We start from the raw sequence: 27,059 nt of genomic DNA on the forward strand, positions 1-27,059 counted from the left end.
TCAGTTGATTTGTCAGATGTTTTTCCGGCATCATATCTTTTCCATATCATAGTCGAACCCTTTACATATATACTCCACACATGTATGCATTTATATATCAATGTATAGCTTGTGTTTATATATCATTGTATAACTTCTTATGGGTTTGATCCTTGTTTTAGGGGGTATGTGTTTGCATATTCACGCTATAGAAGAGATTAAATTATCTCTACGTTTGAAGCTCTGGTTTACAACATATATGGCCCACTGGGTAGGGCATAGGGAATGTTATCTTGAATCTTGATTGCAATTTGCAAATGATTAAAGCCTTTAATCAATCTTCTGGTTGTCAACTTGTCATATTAAGCGCTCAGCCTCTTGCAAGTGGAATCGAATTATAGAAATGAGAGCTTTCAACCTAACTTGTTGGCCCTTTTTTTCTCTTGGAGATTTCATACTTACAAATTGCAACCAGATTTGCTTTTGTTCTTTCCACATCAAATCCATCTAAAAATGAGAGAACTTTTGGCTACTACTACATATGAAGTAATTTCACTTTTTCACAATGGATGTAAAATATTATAACCATCTCATTCAACGTTTAAAGAATATCACAAGGAGGTGTGGGCCGCGTAGCCTTGTCATCCACATGAAAAGAGATTCGACCTACTTTAGTTTTAATTTTAAAAGGAGAGTTTTTTCATCTAAATAGGTCCCATTTTTGTTGGATGTCATGTCATCTCTAAGTAAGGAGAATACAGAATTTCCGGTAAGGCCCACCCATGTAATGTGTTTAATTTTTGCCTGCTCGCAGCTATTACTAGTCTACTACTAACACAAAGAAATTGGTGAGGAAAGCACAAAGAGAACATGTCCCTCAACAACCTAGAGATTTACAAGATAACCTAATGCATGATGCATGTCTTATACTTCAACAAGAAAAGCAAGTAGCCTGTAGTCACCACCATCATTATTGTCATAATCGTTTATCCCACAATAAGTCCACTATGCAACAACATTTATGTTTAGCGGGATGCTCCTACAAGTTAGCATGTTCACGGCCAGGGAGCCCATGCTCACCACTCAATTCCCTTCATCTTCAGAACCTTTCAAGTACAGAGGCTCATTGCCATCTCCGCCTTGACCTGAGTTGCCACCTCTCCCATCAGCAGAACCTGCACCTGTCACATCTTGCTTGCTTGCTACTGTCACTCCCCTGCTGGCGGTCTGCAGGCCCTCTCCAGTTGTGCGGCCAAAATCAGGAAAGCCTCCAGGCCCAATTGCACCATTGCCTCCCACACTGGCATCGCCATGCAGCATGTGAAGTCCACTATTCCCACTAGAGCTCATACCAAGCTGGCTATGCAAAGCTTGTTGCTGCAGTGCTGACAAAGGCTGCTGGGCATACAACATGGAGGATCGAGCAGCCATGAGTGACTGCGGTGTCATCTGCTGCTGGGTCTGCTGGTGCTGCATGTAGTGTGCAGAACCTGGCTGCATGATGGTATTGGTAGGATACTGGAGAACATGGTTCCCAGTGTAAGTCATCCCCCATTAAAAATAAAAAAAAAAAGAGGAGAAAAGGAGAACGGAAAATGAAGATATTTCTTAAACTAAAACATGAAGAGGGGGGGGGCAGAGGTGAACTGTACCTGAGCATGCATGGCAGGTGGTTGAGGTTGAGAATCAGCAATGGCAGCCAGATACATAAGGTTCCTTTGAAGCCTTGCCTGATTCCTATAAAGAAGGAAAATCAAAACCAACTTTCCTAGTCTCACAAAATAATTACAAAATCAATAAAAATGTGGGAACTATTATACCACTACGGAAACTCCCTAATAAAATGGCATGCACCAAAAACAAGAATTAATAGAAGACAATTCAGTAGCATTGCTATTATTACTCATGACAAAGCACAAGCACTGGATGGTCCTTAACAGGCTAAATCTAGAACCCCAAGAATCCTAATACCTTCACATATCTACTCTACATTCCGTATAAACTGAGGCAGTGAGGTTACCCAACACAACACACCAGTTCCCGAGGAGGGAACATGGGGTTTCAGATATTGCCTGTTTATCAAATTTCTATGAATAAGACAGATTGTAATTCTGGTGATGGTGGACAACATGGCAGAAAAATAGAAAACAGATGAATAAGCAGGGAATTTCAGACTAGCCATACGTGGTCCATGGAACATTAATTAACTCCTGGCACTATTTAATGGAACTCAACCATGGTATTCATATCTGCAAATAAAATATATATTCTACATTCATTTGAAAGAAGGCATATGGACAACAATGAAAACAACTTGATGCATCTCTTTGATCAATCAAACTTGTTTTTCTTTTGGGTGATGTGGCAGCTCTTTGTTCAAGGTGCAATAGCTAGCTGGTTGTGGCAGGAACCTTGGATTGGCTTCTGCCTTCACCAAGGTTGGGAGAGAGCTAGCTACCCCCCGTTTTATAGTCCATTCTCCTAGCAAAAACCAAAAGGTGATGTACCAAGATGAGTCAACATGCAGTAATGGAGTGTGTTTTGACTGGGGTGATACATAAGGTGAGAGAACATTGGACGTCTTTTCACCCTTCTCCTTATCTCCTATGCTGGTATATGGAGAAAATGGGGGGGGGGGGGGGGGGTGGCTGGCATGTTCTTCCAAAAAAGAAACTTGCTCATAAATCTCAGTTACCTCCTATGGATGCATTATTAAATTAAACTTTGATGGGAGTAGTCATGGTAATCTGGTTCCTTTTGAATAGAGCGAGTCTTAGAAATGAAGAAAGTCATGCCATTGCTTTGTTTTCAAGACCAATTGGAGTTGGGGACTCTCTATAAGGACCTAACTCTTAGATGCAACCCAAGGGGTAAAATCAGCAAAAGACTTGAACATGGAGAGGTTGATTATTGAAGGGGGTTCTAAGATGGTGGTGGGCTGGTTAAGAAATCCAGAGGATGTGGTATGGGCTCATAAAGAAAGTTAAAAAATTCAAATGGCTAGCTAGCAATATGGTGTCAAGGATACAATGAGTCCAAAGGTCTGCTAACGGGTTGGCTGATACATTAGCTAAGCAGGGGGTCAATAGGGAGCAATTGTATTGGGCTCAGTTGTAATGTAAATGTACTTGTGGAGAGGTAGCAGCTTGTACCTCTCCATGGGTTGCTTTTGCTGTATGTACATATATTACACCTTTTTATTTAATAAAATTTCTGAGTTCATCATCATCATCACCCAAACCTTATCCCTGAAATCACTCGACTCAGATCCATATATTCAACACGAAAAAAAAAAGAAACGGTGCAAAAGCTCCACAATCCAGGAAAAATGACACAAAAAAGAAAAACAATGTATTGATGGAAAGTTGCTTCCCATGATATATACTATTGTTCAATACTTAGGCATCCAGACTTACCAAAAAAAGGCATCCAGTACAAAAATTTGAACAATTCATAGAATAATAGAAATACGCACTAGATTGCAGTCCATCAAAGAAAAAGCAACTATCATGTAGGACACTAGTCACCATATGTTGCACTAGGAAGGAAGTAAACATGTGGAAAAGAATGTGATAATTGGACTCCCAACTTAATATCTCCCCACCTCCAAGGATAACTCCAGGATAACTAATGAATCAATGAAATGGTTAAAAATAAAGTTTTAACACACTCCATAGAGATCATTTATCATTATGCATTATCAATAATAGTCAAATCCAAACTTACTCTGCACATTCACTCAGTTTTCCTGAGTTCTGGTTCTCAAGAATCTTCAGAATCAAGGACTTGTTCTCATCCAGATACTGCATGGGTGGTAAATCCATAGTGAAACAAAGATGCATAAGCCAATTAGTATTGGAAGACAAGGCAAAAAGCAGGCGAATTAAAAAGACTGAAATTTGCAATTAAATAAATACAACAAATGGAAAGAAACAGGACTAATGTAGCCGACCCCATATAGTTGGGAGGAAAAAAATGATAATGTGAAGAATGTTGAGAGCAAGCTACAAGAAAGAAGCACTTGACAGTTTGACTGAAAATTGTCCTTTTGAATGTGTAGCAAATCCATTTTCAAATCTAGGTTAATCTGGTTATATACACAGCTCAAAACAATACTGAAACACATTCAATCAGGGAATCAGAAGGCTGAACCAGCTATAAGTTGATATGAAAATTGGAAAGCAAATGGGAATCATGCACGAACCACCAAAGATCCAGAACTTGACAAGGCAGAATAATAACAATAAAACAATTTCCCATACAATTATTAAACAGATATTGGAAAGAGAAAATAGGAAAAATTAACCATTTAGTCACAAGACTCACAACCTACTAGTTTGCATTAGAGGTGCAACTTGGGTTGGCCCAAGTTAGAATTTTACACTTTCAGGCCCAGGCCTTCAGGCCACACCCATTCAAATTTTGACACAAGGACAACCCAAGCCTGCCCAAGTTGCACCCCTAGTTTGCATCACGCCGCCTTGCAGGCAGTAATGAGATTACCTGAAATCAGTGCTCAGTTCATTAGTATTCAAATGTTTAAACTGAATTGTGCATGAAGAAGTGGGTATTCTGGGAAGAACAGTTATAAATAGGGATTTTAATGAGTTATCTATCTACTCCATTGGGTATTATTTTGTAATTTGGATATTTATAATGCTAATATAAAGAACCTCTCTCATTTTGAGATGAGACAGGCAAATGGTTAGAAGACTCGGTTTTGTCTTCTCTCTTTCAGTTTTCCTCCTCCTCTATTCACCCATAACACATGTCGACATTTTTACTAGAATGCATATTCTTATAAGACTCCTGCATTGTTTTATCACTATATGACTTTAGCCAGAATAAACAATAATGAAATCCAAGACTTTTGCAATTTGATACAAAAGCTATCATGCAATTCAAGACTTCTGCAGGCTAAAAATATAGAAAGTCCATTTGTCCAAACATTATGCAAAGAGCCATACAACAGAACAATAACATACCAAAGATTACAACTGTTGTGCATGAAATTGATATGGACAATCATTTTCCATCTTGAAGTGATAAAGTTTTTTTTTATCAATAACAGAAACTTTATTAAGATTTATGAAGCTTTAGGTACAACAAGGGGGAGATAAAAAGTCTTAGCTCCCCATCAGCAAATTACAATGAAAGAAGATTAAAAATTAGCCCAAAAAAAGCCTCCCTATTCACCCCTTGCTTGGCCAACCCATCTGCAAAAGAATTAACAGTCCTTTTCACCCAGCTGTATTGTATCTCAATGCCCCTACATAGCCATAATTTTTTTTTTTCTTTTCATTATTGTAACTCCACAAGCCACTGTCCTCTTTCTTCAACCAGCTAATCACCACCTTTGAATCACCTTCCAAAATCAGCTGACTGATATTTAGTTCCCTTGCTCTTTGAACCCCTTCCATAGCTGCAAGGATCTCAGCCCTAAGAGAGTCTTGTTCTCCAATAGGGCCTGAGAACAGAGCAATAACAACCCCTTCCTCATTCCTGAAAACTCCCCCAATCCCAGAGGGCCCTGGATTCCTTATGCTACTGCCATCAAAATTCACTTTTATAAATCCGGAGGGAGGAGGGGATCACAAGTGACTAAGAGTCCTCTTACATAGGGTAGAGGTTGCTATCTCTTTCCAGTTTCTTAACAGGTCAGCTATAGGAAAGTCTGAAAACAGTTCCTTAGTTTTTAGCCAGTGGGCAGCCCTTAAAAGTATTAGGTCTAATAGGTCTTTCAGGGATCTTTCCTTTTCTGAAAATATTCGAGAGTTTCTTTCCTCCCACAGTGACCAACACACGGCTGCCCTAATACTCCTCCACATCATCTTCCCTCGCTTCTTAGGCCATCTGAAAAATGAAGGGGAGAACAAACCTTGGATACTCTCAGGAGGGTTCCAAGTACACCCAAAGCGAGAGAGTACCCACTCCCAAACAGTTTTAGTAGCCTTACAAGAAACCATAAGGTGGTAACTGGATTCCCCATCATCTTTACAAAGAGAGCATCTAAAAGGAAGTAAACAAGAATTGGGTCTCTTTTTCTGAAGTAGATCATTTGTATTTATTCTTTCCGGGAAATTTTCCCAACAAAAAAACCCAACCCGAGGAGGAATGGGCTTGCTCCAAATTTCCTTAGTCGGAAAGGACACACCAGGAGGGACAGATGACTGAGCTAAGGTTTCAAAAAACGAAGCACAAGAGAAGGTTCCTAAAGTAGAAGGGATCCAAATTCTGGTGTCTTCCCTATTAGGATCAAGGAAGATATTCTCAATGATGGCTAAGAAAGGTAAGAGGTTGTCCACGTTTGTATCCCTAATTGACCTTCATAGGTCGAGGTTCCACCCAAAACTAGAAGTGGAGTCTAAAGGAACTAAAAAGGAAGAGATAGGTTCATTTTTCAAATCTGACAGAGCATACAAGGAAGGAAATTGGCCCTTCAGAGGTGAAACCCCAACCCAAAGATGTTCCCAAAATTTTATTCGATTGCCAGAATTAACACCGTACTTGATCCAAGGGGAGAAAGCTGGAAGCAGATCATGGATGGATTTCCACGGAGAAGCAGTTGTAGCCCTTGCCACAATTCCAGAATCCCAGCCGTTGTCTTCTAGCCCATGTATGCTAGCCACGATCTTTGTCTACAATTTTTCCTTTTCCACTGTGAACCTCCACAACCATTATTCCAACAACGCCATATTCCTTTTCTTGATGTTTCCAATCCCAAGACCTAGTTTTTTACATCTAATTACCACCTCCCATCTCACCCTATGATCTCTCTTCTCTCCCGGCTCCCAAAGAAAATTCCTCATTAATTTTTCCAATAAGTTGGAGACCTTGGTTCAGATCTTAAACACTGACAAATAATAAACAGGTAAGTTAGCTAGGGTGGACCTAATCAGAGTGACTCTCCCTCCTAAGGAAAGATAATTTCTCTTCTAGGGCGCAAGCCTCTTCTCAAATCTCTCCACTACCGGAGTCCAAAAGCTTTCATTCTTAGGGTTATCTCCAAAAGGGAGGCCCAGGTACGTCAAAGGCCAATCTGAGATTGCACAACCTAACACACTTGCATAATTCCTTAACTCCCTCCTCCATATTCACCCCCACCACACAACTCTTATCAAAGTTCACCTTAAGGTTAGACATTTGCTCAAAGAGTTGTATTGCTAATTTTAAATTCCGGATCCAGCTAATATTCCCACCCTCACAAAACAAAATTGTGTCATCTGTAAACTGGAGATGGGTCAGTGGTACCTCCTCCCTGCCAACTCTGCACCCTTTTATCGGATTCCTTGAGTCTTCTCTATGGATCAATCTCTCAAGTACATCAACCATCAGGGTAAAAAGAAAGGGGGAAGAGTGGGTCTCCTTGTCTTATACCTCTCAAAGTAGGAAAAAAGTCAACCACCGTTCCATTCACCAATATAGAATAGTGACAAGTCCTAATACAACCCCAGATCCATTTACACCACCTTTTTCCAAATCCATAGCTTCTCAACACCTCCACTAAAAAAGACCAATCCACTAAGTCATAAGCCTTCTCCAAGTCCAATTTGCATACCACTCCCTTCTTAGATTTCCTGAAGCTCTCCAGACTCTCATTTGCAATGAGGGTTTGATCAGTGATCCGTCTTCCCTCTACAAAGGCTCCTTGGTTGGGTGCAATAATAGAGGGGAGGACCTTCTTTATCCTAAGAGGCAACACTTTTGCAATTATTTTATACAAGCTATTCACCAAACTGATAGGTTTGAAATCCTTAGGTTGTGATGCCTCTTTCTTCTTTGGGACCAAAGCAATGAAAGTTTAGTTCAGGCCCGAATTAATTATTCCCCTACTATGAAACTCCTAAAGACTGAACTAAGATCCTTCTCCACTATATCCCAACAATCCTAATAGAAAGCCATTGTGAAGCCATCTAGGCCTGGAGCTTTTGTTCTATCCATTGAGAATACTATTGCCTTTATCTCTTCCAGATCAAACATCTTTTTCAACCACTCTCTATTCTCTGCACTTAGAGTCGACCACTCCAAACCCTCCAACCACACCCTCTCATTCAAAGGCCTTCCGAATATAGATTTGAAATGAGTTACTAAGGCCTCTGCTATTTCTACCGGGTTCGACAAGACTGCTCCTACTTCCAATTTTGATATGAGATTCTTTTTTCTCCTCCCATTTGTCATTGAATGGAAAAATCTAGTGTTTCTATCTCCCTCCTTTAGCCACTTACACCTAGATTTTTGCCTCCAACTTATTTCCTCCTTAATCAAAATATCCTCCATCTGCCTCCTCAAATCCCATCTCATTTTCCTGTCTTCCTCTCCAAAGGATCCCCTCTCTTCCTTCATATCCAAATCCTCAATCTGCTTCAGTAGGACTTGTTTCCTTTCCTCTATTCTTCCAAACTCCAACCTATTCCACTCCTTTAATTGTGATTTTAAAAATTGAAGTTTCTTATGGAACCTTATTCCCTCCCACTCTACTACCATTGCTCCCACCACGCCCTAATCTTCTCATTGAACCCCGAATGGGTCAACCACATATTTTCAAACCTAAATGGAGTGGGTCCATCACCTCTCAATTCCTCCTTACACATCACTATAGGCCAATGGTCTGAAGTAATTCTTGGGAGTGCCCTAGATACTAGGTTACCCCAATGTTCCTCCCAGTCTGTTGAGAACAAGAATCTGTTCAGCTTGGAGCATACTGGCCTCGACTGAAGGTTGAACCAAATGAAATTATTTAGGAATGGAATTTCTTTTAAACTCAAAAGTATCCACAAAATGGTTGAACTTTCTCATATTAGTTGCTACTCTCTGTCTAGGGTTGTTGGTTTCCTCTGTAAACCGCACTACATTAAAATCCCCTCCCACACACCACGGTCCCTCCTAGAGGCCCTTAACATCACTCAATTCCTCCCACAATTTCTTCCTTGGACTATAGTCATTGGGGCCATAAACGTTTGTTAGTACCCATTCGTACCCATCTTCCACCTGTCTGAACTTCAGGGAAACAGAGTAATCACCTATTAGCTCCTCCAAGCCGATTAGTATATCTTCTTTCCACAGTGTTACAATCCCTTCTGAGGATCCCCATGATGGAGCGGCCACCCACTTAATTCCTCTATCTCTCCGCACACTCCTTGCCCATCTGCAATCAAAATCCATTATTTTAGACTCTTGGATCATTACCACATTCGGGTTAAACTTCTTAATCACCTCTTTAATTGTTGCTCTCTTCCTAACACTGCCCAAGCCCCTCACATTCCAACTTAGAATTCTCATTTTAACATCTCAAACTCAACCCCAACTCCTCCACCCTCTACTTAACCCCTTTCCTTTTATCCCCTCTCACCTCAAACTTCTTGTCCCCCTCAATATCTCTTTTCAACCTCTCTACTTCACTCAACTTTCTTTTCTTTAACTTACTATCCTCTTTTTTAAGCAGATAAACTTTTAGATCATTTGGATTCTTCAGTTTACACCCCAGCTTTTGCACAAATTCTGCAACTAATTCTTCCTTGTTAGTTTCCTCCTTATCTAATGTTCCTCTCTTCTCACTCCTAGGGATCTTCTCAATCCTTTCCTTATTTCCTCCATCATTTGTCCTTTCTACCCCTTCTGTAAACCCCCTCTGCATTTCCTTCCTTTCCACTTCACCCATTAGACCCTCAATGATTTCCCAAATCTTTGTCTCCCTACAAGTTTTCTCCACCACTTCCTCCCCTTCCTTATCCCCTTGTACCCTCATTGTGGCTTTCTGACCATGGGCCTCGGACACTTGGTTGAGAAAGGAATCTAGAACAAGGGACACGGAGCACTCATCAGTAGCAAAAACTGAATTGACAGAGTTAACAGAAATACCTGAGGTCAACTAAGGGTGGAGAGGGGTATTCAAACGAGGAAGATTGGTTGTCACTCCCTGTTCAGAGAATTTGGAGCTCTCTATCTCCTTGGATTGGAGGAAATTAATCCTCGTCACTTGGTCTACACAAAGACCTCTTCTTATACCCAATTGTTTACCTCTCTGTGATGTATTCTTGTTCAATTCAGAGTAGACCTGGGCCAACTCCTTCTCAGATTCTTGCAAGACACTAGAACTTGAGAGGGGCACGCCTAGTTTTGGGCTAAGGACTGCATCGTTACAAGTGTTTGTTTCGTTCACCCACTCCTCCCCTTTTTCCTTTTGTTCCCCCACTGCCTCCTCAAGAAACAAAAATTCCAGATTTAATGCTCCCCTATTTTGATCTTCAATATTATCTTCATTTTCCGAGCTGCCCAAACTTTCAAACTCTTCTGAACTCTCATCACAATAGTTCTCTGAGCTGCAGCTTATCCATCCTTTGTCTTCCTCTTCCCTCTCTTCTATTATGTTCCTTGCATAATGCGGGTTTGGGCGATCAAGACCAAGTCTTTTCTGCTTGTCACCGGCCTATCTACATACCCAACTCAGAGTCCGATTACCCCTTGTCACGCACCCATTCTGGTGTTTCAGGTGTTCATCCGAACCCTCCTTAGACGATGATAGATGACAAGACTCATCTATCATCGAGTTTTCACAAAACTGCCCCATGTGATAACTTAAGTTGTCATGTGGGCCTCTCAAGGTGCAACTGGATTCCCCTCTTGGCTCACCCCTTTTTCTATCTGGTTCAGTTTTTGTTACAGCCAGTTCAGAAAAGGATTTTTTAATGTAAACCGCTCACCCTTTTCCCCTTCTGGCCACGTCAGCAAAGGAAGGACCACCCCCAAAACTCAATTTAGTTTCAAAGAATTTTGAATTGATTGCCTTAAAAGGAAGGCTTCGATACAAGTAACCTCCCTGCGACTATTCCCCTTCCTCTTTCACTCTCGCACGCGCATCAGACTTCCCCTCCAATCCTTGAGAGCCATGTGTGCTCCAACCTACGAGCTCCTCTCCGTCTCCTTCCTCTGTTCGTCTTCCCCAAAGCGACGCCTCAGCTTCTGAGGCCGCCCAAACTCTGTACCAAGCACCATCTGAGTGCACTTCAAAGGAGCGAGGCACATTTTCTGGTTTGATTCCTACGACCTTGAGCTCTACAGCACGCAAGCACCTCAAGTTCACCTCCAGCAGGACACCCCCCAAAGCTCTTGTGAGTCTCCTAAGAGTTGGTTCGTTCCAGAGATTAAAGGGTAGCCCTAGAAGCTTGATCAGAAGACTACCAGCTTTTGGCTCTACTTCGTTGCAAACTGGAATCCAGTTTTGAACATGTATTAGTCTTCCTTCTATTTGGACGGTGCTAAAGTTCAATTTCTTATCGCCAACATCTAAGATGGCTTTCTTCTCTGCAAAGGGTAGCAGCATTGCTTCTTCTTCTAGGCCCAGTTTTTCAGCAACTGCATCTAGTATCTTCGACCAGTCCCTTATCGCCTTATCTGCAAACTGGAATCCAGTTTTGAACATGTATTAGTCTTCCTTCTATTTGGACGGTGCTAAAGTTCAATTTCTTATCGCCAACACCTAAGATGGCTTTCTTCTCTGCAAAGGGTAGCAGCATTGCTTCTTCTTCTTCTAGGCCCAGTTTCTCAGCAATTGCATCTAGTATCTTCGACCAGTCCCTTATCGCCTTATCTGCCATTGAGACCATATTGTCCTCCCATATGCCTCTCCCTTCTTCAAATGCTATTCTCCGATGTTCAATTGAACTAGCTATCAATATTTTCGGACTTTGATTCTTATGAGGCTCCAGGGAACAAGGCTTTAAGGGGAAACTTTTTACCGGCTTGCTATCAAAAACTTCCACTGGAACTTTCCTCTCAATCTCCACAAGAAAAGCTTGAAGACTGAGAGCAAATGAAGCCCAACCTTGCCCCCTTTTTTCCTTCTGGAATACAAATCACTTGGCTTTTGTTAATGCCAAAGTGCTCTGTAACCGTAATAAACCACCCTCTTCCATTCCTTATTAGAACAGATTCAAATCTTTTTCCCCGACAGATCACCGAGTTCCTCCATCCTTCTTCTCGGATGGAATTAACAGTTCCATCAACAAATTCTTTCAACCATAGACACACTTCACCTGGTAGGAAGATTGTCGCCCTACTGCCTTCTCTAATTTTCAGGTAAGCCTTCCCCTTTGTCCTTCCCAGTTCGAATAGGAATTTTTTTGCTTCAATGGTCGTCTCCACACACCACCTCCCTGTTGACCTGAAGTTTCTCTCCTCTCCCGTACTCCCCATCTCCTTTAGTTTCAGTCGATTTGGTTGAGTTGGAAACACTTCCTCCACTCTTGGGACATGTTATTTCAAGCCCACCAGAGGACTTTTACCAAGGGATAATGAATCAAACTTTAGTAGCCAATGAAGTGATAAAGTATTTGAATAAGCTATTATCAGTGGTACCGGCTATCTGGGGTATTGGGAAGGTGCACTGGATAAGGACCTAACTTTTGGCGTGGAGTGTTGGACTCCAACATGCGTCTTCAAGAATCCATCGATGTTGGACTCTGACATGTGTCCAACATGGACTTATTATCCATTTAAAAGAGTCAATGCAATAGTGGTTCTCATGCATGTCAGGCTTAAGATTTTACCATTGCACCAAGCAATGGCCCCTTGACAAGACCATCTTCCTTTATAGTGCATACAAGTTCTAGCAGGTATAAATTACCAACTTAGCCAGCATGGCAGTCCTAAATCTAATGGGTAATGACCACAATTACCTCAGATTATTCTTAGTCTTAAAAGCACTATTTTCCTGACTCTAGGATAAATGATTAAATCTATTTTACTTTAATAACTATAGAAATAACCTAATTGTGTGCTTTATCGTTTACTTAGGACTTTAATCTTTGGGGCAAAACATTGTTATAATTGTATGTATGTATGATCAAATCAAAAAGGCCAAACTCAAAATAAAACAAAAAATAAGTATGGATGTCTAGGGCAAGCAGTGTGAACTAGGACTCCATCTTGGACGTAGAAAAGTGTGCATTGGACAAAGCCTTCTGTAGTTGCCCATACAGTAAGACACAAGATTGAACTAATTGTCCCTGACCACAATGGTTCATATGCACTAGTTATGTCGAAGATATTGATTCTTGTCAAGGGATGCCATGCCTAGCAAGTACATCAAAAATTATTCTGGCGTTTGTATAGCAAGGCTGAGGAGTTTGGTTAAGACAACTGTCATCAAGAGTTCAACACATTTCCTTTATGCTTCCACCTTGCCTTAGGTCCTTTAGCTTTCAAAAAAAATGAAATTCTCTAATTGGATCAAGTAGGAAGCTTCCCTACATGTCTATTCCTATTTCTGCCAGAAGGGGCCTTTTGGTTATGTATGACAAGTGCATTATGCATTGGGCCTCCCCAACCATAGTTGTCAAGATGATGCCTAGGCGACAAGGCACCCTTGGAGGCTCACCTCGCCCAGTCACCAAGCAATTTTGTGCATTGGGTTATAAAATACTTTTATATTTTTTATTTTTTGACATTATAATTATAAAATAAACATTATTAAACTAGAATATTCATTTTATGTGTTTATATACTAATTCTTTTTATTATTTTCTTATTTTGTTAGGGTTTAATCAGCTCAAACATTGCTAATTGTTGTATTGAACCCATGGTTTAAAGTATTGATACACCTCTGTGTATTGGCAAAGGTGTACCGGTACTTATAACGATACTCTCCCTATTTTTTTTATTTCTTTAGTTTTCAATTTCATTTTTAAATATATATATATATATATTATTATTTTAAAAAATGGGTCCCCTAAAACACCTGTAAACAGGTATCGGGACCCCAAAGATACAATACAATACACCAGATACGAGGTGTATCGTATCGAAATTTTGATCCTTGATTGAACCCTCAAAATTTTCAAAACCTGAACCAATAAGCAAGGGAAGAACTTAAAATTTTGTCTAATCAACACATTTTCTTCTTCCACATCTTCTTCTTCTTCTTCCACCTCTTCATTTCTTATTTCCTATAACAAAAGTAGGGGTTCAAGCCCCTATATTTTTTTTAATTTTCATTCCTTTGTTTTTTTTCTTCTCATAAAATGTTGATTTTCTAGACTTAAACATGAAATTTATACTTCTTTTATGAAAATTATGAATAATTATTAAGGAAAGATGGTTATGGAACCTAGGGAACTACCCTAGGATATATGGTTTTACTTGAAAAGGTGACCCCCTATCGCCTAGGGAACTACCCTAGGATATAGGCAACTAGGCGACAAGGTGCCCCCCTATCGCCTAGCCTCGCCTTGGCACCTTGAAACCTATGCCTCCAACTGGATTGCTTTCCACTAGATTCCTGGATTGTTCAAGGAAGGTCACTAAACAACCCTACTAGAAGACCTGAACATCACTAAACAACCCTACTTTAAGGAACTATTCTATCACTTCTGGAAAATCCCCTTACAAAGGATCGATTATTAGGACGTTCATGATGAAGAAGGAATTTCGACTGCACTGATTCTAGAAAATCAGAGTTCTTTGTTTCATGTCTGCAAAATCCATATGCCCTAAGAAAAAATCTTAGTTTATGTAAGTAACAGAAAATTCAAATCCTTGGAGGTCTGGAATAGAGGAAACAGGCTAAACAAAGACTTACCTCTTAACAATTACAGAGCAAACCAGTAGAAAAAGAACAAAACACTTACAAGACAAACTTCCCTTTTAAGATCAATAATCATTTACATGGTAAACTTACTATTCATTTTCTTGTTCTGCAATCACCATGACAAGTAAAACGCCATGAGTTTCAGTAGAGTTTAGTGATGTTATGGATTGCGGAGGGTTTTGTGCAACAAGAAAGAAGAGAAATGGAAGACAATGGTGGTGATTATTTTGCTGATCTACATGGAGGATTTATCAGCCATCCAAGCACATCACTTCTATGTGCTAAGAGCTTCATCTCTCTCCCTTCCATTTTGAAAAAGCAGAAACAGAGCAGTAGGAAGATTATTCAAATGTTTTTATTTTGAAAATTTAAAGAATGAAGAGTAAATAATCTTTTCCATCTTTCCGTTAATGGTTACTGATGGTTGTCAAAAAACTTGGGTGATACTTTAAGGCAAATTGCTAAACAGTAGGGATAGAGTTAAGTCCATTTACTAGTACTTTCAAGGGATTTCCCCTAAACAGATTGACTTAAACATGTGAGACAAGTATTTAAAACTTCTATAAAGGGATCTATTGATCCCAAAAGAATAGCCAAATTTTGGGTGTTAATCTCAAAGGCTCAGTTTGGAAAGAGTGCAAATACAAATATGTACAGTACAAAGCCTTGTAATTTGTATTGCTAAGCCTGTGTTTGCGGTGTACATATTTGTATTTGCACTCCTTCCAAACTGAGCCAAAGGGACTAATTTGAAGGCATTTTTGTCATCTTAACAGCTAAAAACATTTTGAATAATAAAAACGAAATTTAACCTTCAAGAATTTAGAATGTAACTTATGACCATTAATGAAGATAAAATATATGATCAGAAAATAGTGCAGTAAAAAGGTAGCTCGCTAGGAACCTAAGAAAAAGAAATATGGTTATATGGCAATTTTCTTCTTATTTCCCACTGAAAGGCTTAGTGGAATCTACAGAAAGAATTCATTTTATTTACACACCATTGTGTTACTAGAAGTTAAAAAAGACTGCTTCCATCAAGAAAATGGTAGATCGGTTGACAGTAGACTATGGTAAAGCAGTAGAACTTATGATTGGAAATACCGCTACAAGTCATATAATAAATGTCAAAGAGGAAATGATAAATATTTTTAATAAATACAGTTCATTATTTGGGATTTGCTGAACTCCCTATTCTTAGGACAATAACATCATCCCCATTTTTTATGGGTGGAAAATTCCCTTGACTTATTGCCCTTCTAAAACATTATGGTAGGGTAAATTAGTAATTTCAATTTATTTCATCTGTTGTCATTTCATAAGTAGTTAACAAGAAGGAAACAGGTATTAGGGTTTTGATTGATCTTTGCACATACAGATCTAAAAAGCACCAACTGAAGGTGAACCCAATTAACCAATGAATCTCAAGCTAAGTTTGTAAGATGGGCTGGTTAAATAATCTAGAGTCAGACCTAGGAAGTTTGACAGAACAAAAGAAACAACCTAACCAGGTGGTTTGATTAAGACACCACTTTTCATTCAGAATGGCAATAGATGGATTATGGAATACACTTTGATTGGTGTCTTCAAACAAACCAATGATATAATCCCCAGATTAATCTTGAAAGTAAACAATTTCATCAAAAGTTGTTGAAATGAAAAACTTCTGATCAAAATTTTGTAGTTCCAAGCATTTCCTCTTCTAACTCATACGGTTATACCCACCCTTGTCACCTAAGTTCATGCAAAGTATCCCTATAGTGAACAAAAAAACGGGAATAAAGGGCATATTTATAATTTATCAAAAATAAAATAAAGGGCATATTTATCCAAAATAATGTGAGGATGATGCTAACTTCTCCTTGGGAGCAGGAAGTTTAGATTTACCCCAGTTACTGGAGCCTGCAAGTGAATGGGTTAGGATTCATTGATTTTAGAGGGGAAGAAAGAATTCATTTAGATTAAACTTGGCTGGGTTATGGTTCCATGAAGTATAAAGGAAAGAAAGAACTTACTCCTGCTTTTTTGATAATCTCTGACAGAGCCTTCTACTAACATGAACGATTAGATACATGGAGAATGTTTCTGTACTTCCCCTTTATGTAAATAAGTTACAAAAGGAAAGAAGTAAAGAAGATGAAATCATAGAATGTATCAAATATAAAGCAGCTCCGTGGTTGAAGACTTTTTGGAGCTATTTGCACCTTTCTCCATGGATGAACTTTGATTGTGCGTTGGAAACGTGGGACCATACAGAATAGGAATTTTTAGGAGCAAAGAGGAGAATGTAGTTGCCACGTATTTGGGCCCAATTGGGTGTGGGGACTCAATAAGAGCTGAAATTATGGCAGCTATGCATGAAGTGCAGCAGGCTGTTGAAATGAAAGTGGCCAATTTAATTATAGAAGGTGATTCAAAGGTGGTAATAGGCTAGCTATTGGATGGGGAGAAGGTTATATGGGCACACCAAAACATGCTTTAGAAGTTCAAGTGGCTGTCGAGAAGTATACAAATAAGGATTCAGCAGGTTCATAGGGTTGGCTGATACATTAGCCAAGCAGGGGTGATGTAGGACCGGCTCTGTTCTAGTCCTTAGAGAATGTGAATGATAGCTGTAATGGCTTCTTGAAGGAATAAGGAGAAAAAATAGGGAGAGAAAGAAGAGAGAAAATACCTGGAATCACTCACAGGGTGCCTAGAATCACTCTAGGGCATGGGAATCACTCACCATAGTTAGCATAAACTGAAGAAAACTCAAACTTCATTGCCTTTGTGTAAAACATCCATACATATTTATTGATTCTAAACTCATAATAATCCTCGGAGTCAAACTGTTAGACTCATAATAGTCTTAGGAGTCAAACTATTAGACTCAATAATCCTAGTAGGACTCAAACTAAGTAGTCATATCCTATTTCAATTCAAAGAAGACTCAATAACTCTAATCCTACTTATGCAATGACTTTGAAATTTTAAACATAAACAAACTATAACTATACAAATTAAACCCTATCAATGGACCCCACAAAAAATTGCAAAATGACAAAAATACCCCTTGACTCTTCAGCTCCTGCATCAAGGGGCCACTAAAAATCAAAGTTTTGGGGCTGAAATTTAATGGTTTATAATGAGGGGGAGATGGCAGGGGCTTTGCTCTAATTGGTTGTATGAGTTTCCTCTGAATTGGATGGTGATCTTTCTTCCAATGGAACAACTTCCCTCATGTACTTCTAAATGTATTTAGAACTATGTGCAACTCTGTTTATGTATCTCATTAGTTATAGATATGCATTAAATGCAATCATGAAAACCAACATCACCCCTTTCACAGTTCCAATCTATTCTAAATATTAAATATATAAGAAAATAAATATAAATAAACATGATGGACATTTGTAATTCCTCTATTAAGAATCAACAAGCACCATCTCAGAACAAACCCTGGTACATAATTCATGTGCATGTGTATGTGATGCAGGAACATAAATTGTTGGGTTTCTTTGGCTCTAATTCATGTGCATGTGCATGTTTATGCTCTCCAGCCTGTTTTATTAATGCTGAACTTGTACATTGGGTCTGAACTCTGAAGTTGGGTCATTCTTTGGCTCTAATTATGGGCTACACATGGGACCTTTATTTGGGCCTCCAATAGGATTGTTGGGCTTATATGGTCCCATGTTAAGGCAGTTCGTGTTTCTTAGCACCCATTTGAGAGGGCTATCACTCTTCTGTTTTTCAATTTTCACAGAGTTCAAGGCACAAAGGTTGGTGAAAACAGGGAAAGAAGCATGGGGCAGTCACTGAACTACATGAATGGCTCTCATTCTCAAGCTTTTTTTAGCTCTGACGCAGATCTTCATGTTTTTCATTTTTACAAAATTCCATACAAGACAAAGTATGTCATTTTCTCTCTTCTTTCATTAAAATGCATTGCTGTTATGCCACCATCATTTTTTCTCAAGGACAAAATCACCATTGTGATCACAAAATATTGTCTACTCTTTGCAGGTGCTATTCTTTAACTGCAATTGTCAAGCAGCTCAACTTAAGCTCAAACCCTCCCACACAGGCCCTTAACTCGTGTGCAGCTATTTGTGAGTCAAAAACTTGATTACTAGGAGAATAATCACTATTAGATCTAAGTTAGGACTCATTTGTTTCCAAGTTTAGTTAGGAAGGAAAGGATTTTAATAGCATCTTGGATAGGAAGAGGTAATTGTTTTGCAAGATATCTAAGATTCAAGAAATCTTTCTTTATAAATACAGTAGTACTAAATGTTTGTAGCAGAAAAGAGTTTTGATGAGCTGAGTAACAGCTTATTGATTATTTTTTTGGTGATGAGTCCTTTTTGAGGATGCATAGTTTTGTATGGCTACAAGGCTGTATAGAGAATTTACTTTTTGCAAGCTTCCATGTAGTAATGAAATACCTTTCCTTTTCTCAAATATATATGATAAGTACAGTAGTACTAACTTGGAAGGTTCTGTTTACTTCTATGTTCTAACCCTCATATTCAAATCTGAGTGTTTTTTCCTTGCAGGTGACAACCAGTTCTATGGTTCCCCACTTCCACCAAGCCTATCCTAACCTACTCAGCCTTCTCTTTTTTTATATTTTATTAACAGGGGCTGTAAACTAAATGTTCTATCTCGTTCTTTTTTTCTTTTTGCATATTTGTGGTCTATATTGGCTTATATATGAGACTGCATCGATATCTAAAATTTAGAACATCATGTCTTTTTTGTGGTCAACTAATCAGCATCCATGCACCAACCAGAGAGGTCAAGATAATAGTTATCAGATTATAGCTCTACCACATTAATAACACTTAGAAAAAACCCAATTTAACTACTTCCAGTACCTTGGATAAAGAAACCATAACATAATGAGGGAGAAATTAAAGAACATGTTGCCCATGAAATTAGAGCAGGTTAGTTGACATGGAGTGTATCTGGTGTGTTTTTTTTTTATGAATGAGTTTATCTGGTGTGTTGTGTGGCCAACTATACCAATGAGACTGAGAAGCTATTTTATAACAGCTGTTATTGGCTAAACTGCTTTGCCTTTAGTAAACAAATTATTAAGAGAGATTGTGATCTCCTTAATGGTTGAAGCTGAAGCTGGATTGCTTGCCATATGCTCGAATATTTTACTATGTAATTATTTTATCCAATAAAAGACAGAGAAATAAGTAATTCAGTTCAGCCACTTCAGCTGTTATCAAATAACCCCTAAAAGAAAAAACAAAGCAAGAAGGGACCAGCATTGCTATATGAATTATGAAACATAGTGTTGGTCAATCAAGGAACAAGTTCAAATAATAATTGAGCAGATGAGGGAAGGATGTTGAGATAGGTGATTGGCAAGACCAGAAAAAGCAGAGTAAAAAATGAGTGCATTATAGAAGACTCAGAATAAGATCCAATTAGTGACAAAATGAGGGAAAGTCAACTGAGATAGTTTGTTCATGTGCACAGATCAGTTTCAGCTATTAAAGTTCTCACAACCTCCTTAATAATTTACTTAATGGCAAAGCAAATAGCCATTTAGTTCAGCCGCTTCAGCTGTAATCAAATAGGTCCTTGGAAAAATATCTTAAGGGTCAAGAATTTCCATCATATATAGTTGTCAAGGTGACACTTAGGCAACAGGGCAGCCTTGGAGGGTCACCTCATCCAAGTGTTTGCATATTTTTGTAGAAGGCGCCACATAATGTTTTTTTTTTTTTATGATATTAATATTACAATAAATAGTATTACACTAAATTGTTCATTTTATGGGTTAACAATATCTTTATAATTCTTATACTAGTTTCTTTGTCTTATTGTCTTATTTCTTTGGGTTTCATTGACACACAATTCAGTGGACATTGTCTTGAAAAGACTTCAAGACATAAACTGCCCCTTTCTTTTCTTCTGTTTTTGTGACAAAAATAGGGGATCCAATCATTATCCTAGGACATAAACAAGGGCTCAGCCCCTAGATTTTCCATGTTTTCTTTTCTTTCTTCTTTTCCTTCGCATAAATATGTTGATTTTCTAGTTTTGATAGGAGGTTTATACTTATTTCATGAGGATCATTGGTAATTATTAGTTATAAATAGCTATTTGTTGCTATGAAACATAAAGAATTACCTTAGAATTTATATTTTTTTATTTCAAAAACTCATTGCCTAGGTAACAAGGAGATCCCTGTTGCCTAGCTGTACCTTGGCACCTTGAAAACTATGATACCCAGTATGTTATAATCTAACTCGTGCTAACCAAACTAAGATAGTGACCCTATTAGAAGGGTTGCTTAAAAGCTGGTTTCCATTCCATTTTGGAGTTTTAACAAATGCCTAATACAGAATCCATAACCATGCACTATATTGTTGTATTCAATGCAGCTAGTCAGGATTCACCTTGCAACACAAAGTACAGGTAGATATCTTCCTTAGTGTAGCCAAAGCTATAACGACTAGTCAGTTTGGCCTATTTAGGGAGCAGCATTGACTAGACGGTGACTAAAATGTGACTACCTAACCAAAAAATAGAAGTGCTAGACTCAAAGATAATGATGTAATCACATAAGAATGCTAAAAAGAGATCACATTCATGCAAACAAATATATGGCAAGTTGAATCATTTATATTACAATTTGATGCACTGGTACAAAGGTTCCATAATCCATATCATGTAAGATACATCAACTCTTGGTCTAAGTTCTGTAACCAACACCTTGTACAGTTGTTTCCTTGCTGCATCTGGATAACATAGGTCAGTGGTCTAAAATGGCTAGTCAGTCAACTAGTTGATGACTAGTTGATCCTTTTACCACTCTGCCCTTCCTATGGTACATATTGATTAGAAGGCAAAAATGTCTTGACAAGGATGTTATCTTGACATCGGCTTGCTACAAATTGCTAATAGAAGCATAATAGATCTGTTTGTTGGATAGTGTAAAAAAATGAAAAATTCAGTACAATAATTAAGGAAGACAATATTTGTCTTCTATCCGATGCAGGAGACCATGCTCCTTCAGCAGCCTAGGATGTTTGGTTGCTAATAATTGCTCTTTAGGACTGATCATAGAAACAAAGAGAAGGATTTACATTGAATGCTAGTGATAAGGAAAGGACATGGATGATCAACCTGCTCAGAGACGGTTAATAATGGCTAGATGGAATAAGGGCAAACATGCAGAGTATTAAAGGAGGAAAGAAAAAGTGAACATAAAACATAGAGGAACCAAGTCTTTCTTATTGAACAGGTATTTCAGCTTTGGTAGGGCCAGGGGTGGAGCCAAGTATATTGGTAGGGGGTCCTTGCCCCCCCCCCAAACTTTTTTGTTAAAACTATCATATGCATAGCTTAGTAAGTGGAGGCAGGGTTAAAAACCAGTAAAGTGGGTCCTTGGCCACCCCAAATCTTCAACTGAAATGTTAAGGATCACTCTCTAATGCTTTTCCAACTCCTAAAATAAAATAAAAAATGTTTATTTTTTCTTCAAAAAAACAATATTAACCATTTTTCTAGTATGTCCTTTTTTGTAGCATGTCTGTTGGCCCATCTTTTTCATCTTGCTGAGTTAAACTGTCAGACATGCATCACTGCATCAGATTCCAATTCTCGTATCCGTGTCCATGCAACGCTGGGCTTTCTACATGATTTTATCATTTTGTCTTGTGATACAGGCAATTGAATATGCACTTACTCTAAGCACGTCTTATCATTTCTGCAACCAAAACTTCTTAAGGCCTTGCTTTCATAACCCCAATATAACTCATAAGCTATGAAGATTAACCCACACAAACACATCCGCAACCAAAAAGGAAGGACCCATTACCAGCTAAGATTGGAACTTAGAAAATCAAAATGAAATAAATATATTGGTAAAGTCGCATTACAAACGTTGATTCCTTAAGGAAAAAAGGACTTTATCAAATGCTAGGCATAGTTCCTTCTAGCATCCAGAAATGGCATTGAGATGGAGGAGAAGCAGAAACAATGAAAGCATATCACCTCCCATTCGCCTTCATTGATAGGCAAACATTATTAAATATGGATGGATAAGGAACAACCACCACCCCCAGTCTCCAATCTTTACTTATCACTTATTATTGTAATACCAAAGCTCAAAACATAACAGCAGAATACCCTCTCGGCAGATAAGCAAGCAAAGCACCGGATCACTGTAAAAACCATACAAACAAAACTAAAACACTGGAAATGAGAAGGATCACCTTACATCATTATCAAGTCTCAAACCCTAAAACGATAATAAGAATAATAGAAAGAGATAACAAACAGCGGAGAAAAGAAAACACAAAACTACTAATCAAGCCAAGAAAGAGGGGTAAAAGACGAGAAGTACAAAACCATGAACTGAGAGTAATTCATTCGAGAACAAGCATGAGAAAATAAAGCCAACAAATACCCATCAAAGAAAACTCTTCAAACAAGTAAAAGAAACCAAGACTTGACGAACCCACCTCAAGGAAGCATGTAAAAACAAAAAGAGAATAGAAAAATAAATAAGAAAAAAAAAGCAGAGGAGATGGAGACCTGTTGGATGTGATCCGTGGTGACGTTGTTGGGGTTGTAGGCTGCCATCATGGGTTGCATCTGCATGAGGTGTTGCTGCATTTCTTTTTATCTCTTCTATCTATCTGAGCTTCTTCACAGCACTGCTACAGATGCTTTTGCTTTTCTCTTTTTTCTTCAGAACTAGTTCACTTTTGTCTGTACAACTTTTAGGTAACAACAACAGAAACACGAAGATGGTGATGAGTTAGAGGTGATATGAGCAAACAAGCATGAAACAAGGATGAGAGTGAGAAGGAGAGAGAGGGTTTTGTGCTGGGTTTAAGGACGCTCTTTTTGGTTTTGCCTTTTCCTTTTCTGGGTTCTACACTCAACAGTGACCCAAACCCAATTCACGTGGACGAGCAAGTGGGGAAGTGAAAAGAGGAGAAAGGGAAGAAGTTGGCACTTTGGCAGGAACGAAGCAGAGCAGAACCTACGACCTAAATCTGCGACAGTCACATGTCTGTTGGTCCTTGGACCGCTCGGTCGTGCTCCTGGTCCCGAGCCATCCGACGTGAGTTTTATAGGCTTTTGGAGTTTCGAGAGCTTTTCTTTTTCCGTTGATAAGGAAAAAAAAAATAAAGATTTCTTCAAGGAGCTTTCATAGTTGATAATCTTATCTTACCTTTTCTCAACTCTCAAGTAGTCATGTAAAAGACCAGAGAAGAGAAACAGAGAGAGCTCTAGCTCTCTATCTATGTTCGGGTCCCAATGGAATAGACTCGACCTCCGAGGGGTTTTACTGACAGTGTGGCGAGAGCCACTGGTCGGGAATCTTTTCATGGTTTGGTAGAATAAGACCCAAAAAGTACTATGGATTTTGTGCTTAGTTGTAAAGCACGGTTTATTATTTTATTCGACAGAAAAAAACATTTGCCACGTGGACAATCAACTGTAGTTTGGAGAGACTAGAGACACGTAAAGAGATTTTGTGGGCTAAGCATCTATTTAATTATTAGGATTATAGAGTAATATATTATTCATTTATTTATTTGGGTAAGTGCCTAAGTGGTGATTCCGATAGGAAAAACATTGTCAGGGATTTACATATACTCAATTTAAAGCAACTTAGATTAGATATATTATTTAAGAAGATGGACATCAAATGGAGGTCCAAAATCCAAAGCTTATAGAGGTGATTCTATATTAGTATGTAATAGATTAGGGGCCAAATTAAGGTGGGTCCATTTGTAAGTGTCTGTTTGGGAGGAATTTGATGCTGGGACTTTTGGCTTTGGGAGGTGGGTGATGGGTCCCATTTGGAAAGCCCATGCCCAATGTTTAATAGAGTATATATGGAGAGCCAAGTCTAGTGACCCGTTTGGGAGGCTGAAATTCTGATTTAGTTGCTTCGGTCCTTGGAGAAATCACCAGGGTCTTATTTGGGAGGACCAAGTTGAAGATTCAACTAAACTAGAGCTTCTATAAAGCATTCCATATAAGCTATTTAAAGAGATTGAAGTAGGCAGCCCTTCAAGTGAATGAATAAAAGTCAACTTGAGTTCTCTGAATTTTTCACCAAACATAGCTTGAGGATGTGTTTAATGCAGGGCCTACCTTGGAAATTTAGAAGCTACTATGGTTCAATCCTCTCAAATGGATACTAAGGCTGTGTTTGGTTTGAAGAAAATAGTAGGGAAAGGAAGGGAAAGTTAAGAAAGCTTTTACAAACCTTGTATAGTTACTCTACCTTTTTCTTCATTTTCCTACCTTTTCCTCCAAACCAAACATAGCCTAAAAGAAGCTTAAGTGGGAAGCCTTTTTTTTTTTATTCTTTTGTTGTAAGATTGTCATTTGGGGCTTTCCAAGGTGTTCACCAAAAATTAGTGATTATTTATTGACTGTTTGAGTGAAACCCACTTCATAATGCCAAAAGCTCGAAGTGCCTGTTTGGAATTTGGGCTATTCAGAATTTTCACCAAACATAGTTCAAAGGTTGTTTGTATAGGGCCCACCTCAAAAGCTAGAAGCCATTGCAATTTACATGAAAGACCTCTCAAACAAGCATAAATTGGTTGCCAATCACTCATTTGAAACAGACTTATAGGGTTTTTTTGATTGTTGAGAAAGGGATGAGAAAAATGAATATTCCCGAATTATTCTCTCTTTCTTGTGTTTGTTTACTGGTAAATAGTGTTTTGGGATGAGAAACAAGAGGGACTCGGGATCCCAAAATTAAGTGAGTGGGGTCGCACCAAAACAGTGCAACCCCGGTGAGAAAATAAACGCTAAGAAAATTACTCGGGCTTTGTTAGAGCAAGAAGTCGATCATCTCCTCTCTCTCTCTCCACCACTAACCATTTTCTTCCTGTTATCAGCACCTCCACCACCGCCACCACCACCGCTGATCATCACCACATCCTCCTCCAGCATCTCAACCATACCCTCCTCTTTGTTCGCTCATTCGCCCACTCCTCAGCAGAGGAGGTTGCTGGTGAGCGTCGCCACCGGAAGCACCGCCTCTGTATTGAACCCCCACTCCACGCCCTCCGTCGAGACCCTAACGCACCACGCCCGCGTCCCGACCCTAAATCACCATTGCAGAGCATAACAGAAGAGGGAGACCGACCTTACTCCTCCCAATCGCCATCGGACGCGAACGCGAGTGATCGACCTTACCAAAATCAAAAGCAAAGAGAAGAGGGTCTCGACACAACCCGCCATGCGATGGCGTAAGTAGCCAACAACGCTTCAGCCCTTTTTCTTAGTCTCAAGTCTAGAAAATTGATGAGAAGCCCGCGAGCCACAAGGAAGAAAGATGCCTCTCTTCGCTATCCTCCTTCTTTTCTTGATTGCACTGGAAAGCGACCAGTCGACCACTTCCCTATTCCCTCTTCTCTGCTTGTTCACTTTTCGTTCCTTAATTACAAGCCAGCATTTTCAGTTGGGCTTTCATTTAATTTCTTCAATTTCTGGCGCTCTCCCCCTACTTCTTAAATCTTTCAGTTGGGGTTTCTCTTTCCCTTCCCTTTTAAGCCTGTTATCTCCCTCTGATTTCTCTACTTCATTTTCTCCTCTGTTTTGAGTGTTTCAGGGTCTGGGCTTTAAAGGGTCTCTGCTTTTTCTACCATGGAGTGGTTCTTTAAGACCCAACGTGTCATCTACAAGCCTGTAGAGGAAGTTGATCTTACCCCAGATAGCGATGAGGTTTATCTCCGGACAAATGTTAAAGGTTTTAATCCCATTGCCTTTTCCTTGTTGTGTTATCGTTTGTTTCCTGTGCATGACAAATAATTCTGCATTGTTACCATCAGGTTGTGAAGTTATTTAGTTGTTGTGAGACTAAGTACTAATGTTCGCAGTGCAAATTGATTAAAATTTTATCTGCAGCTGGGTAGCAATTAATGGTTGTCCATGGTAGATAGGATGTAAGCATAACTCTGTATTAGGAAGTCAATATCTAATTGTTCTAATTTCTTTTGTTCTGTCTCTTCTAATTACTATTTTGGATATAAATTTTTACAATTGATGACTCTGAAAGAAAGGATTTTGAAATTATATTCATAATCTAGTACTGCAGTTCAGTACAATTTTCATTTCAATTGAATAAAATCTATTCATCACAGGTCTTATTCCATTTCTGTGCTTCTGTCTTTAAATTTGCTAATGCTTGATATATGCTCTTGTTTTCAGTTAAAATCTTATTTGCTAAGTAAATTTTGGATTAATTATGTAATTAGATATTGGTAGTTTGTTTATGTAGTTTGTTTTGAACCACCATGGAGTGGTTCTCCTATAAATTTTCTTGCAAAACAAATACTAGAAAGTGGATTTTCTAACAAAAATTTTCTTAGCAAATAAATACATTATAATTAACTGAGAAAATAAATTTTCCTCTTCTCATCCCATCCTTTCTCAGTCCAATTTTCTTAGCAATCAAACAGACCCTTAGATAGCTTTTCGGGAATGCCTAAAAGCAGTTGTGCCA

General features: G+C 38.8%; 1 protein-coding gene across 1 annotated transcript; it reads right to left on the reverse strand.

Annotated features, from left to right (window-relative positions):
- Positions 1-824: 824 nt before the first annotated feature.
- Positions 825-23,844, reverse strand: LOC148878900 (GRF-interacting factor 1-like). The gene is made up of 4 exons (XM_088960280.1): positions 23,111-23,844; positions 3,706-3,782; positions 1,632-1,716; positions 825-1,497 (listed from the first exon to the last, which is right to left on the reverse strand). The coding sequence occupies exons 1-4, from the start codon at positions 23,189-23,191 to the stop codon at positions 1,063-1,065; spliced, it is 678 nt and encodes a 225-aa protein (XP_088816406.1). The 5' UTR covers positions 23,192-23,844; the 3' UTR covers positions 825-1,062.
- Positions 23,845-27,059: the final 3,215 nt, after the last annotated feature.

The sequence above is a fragment of the Nelumbo lutea genome, chromosome 1 (genome assembly GCF_056320005.1).
Source record: "Nelumbo lutea isolate HS-2025 chromosome 1, American lotus-T2T, whole genome shotgun sequence".
NCBI classification, from domain to species: domain Eukaryota; kingdom Viridiplantae; phylum Streptophyta; class Magnoliopsida; order Proteales; family Nelumbonaceae; genus Nelumbo; species Nelumbo lutea.

Bases quoted from the DNA above. Each gene is read 5' to 3' on its own strand.
- LOC148878900 (XM_088960280.1), bottom strand. From the start codon at position 23,191: ATGCAGCAACACCTCATGCAGATGCAACCCATGATGGCAGCCTACAAC. The intron at 3,783-23,110 runs GTCTCCATCTCC...CCACCCATGCAG, and splicing joins CCACGGATCACATCCAACAG to TATCTGGATGAGAACAAGTC. The intron at 1,498-1,631 runs GTACAGTTCACC...CATGTTCTCCAG, and splicing joins CACCTGCCATGCATGCTCAG to TATCCTACCAATACCATCAT.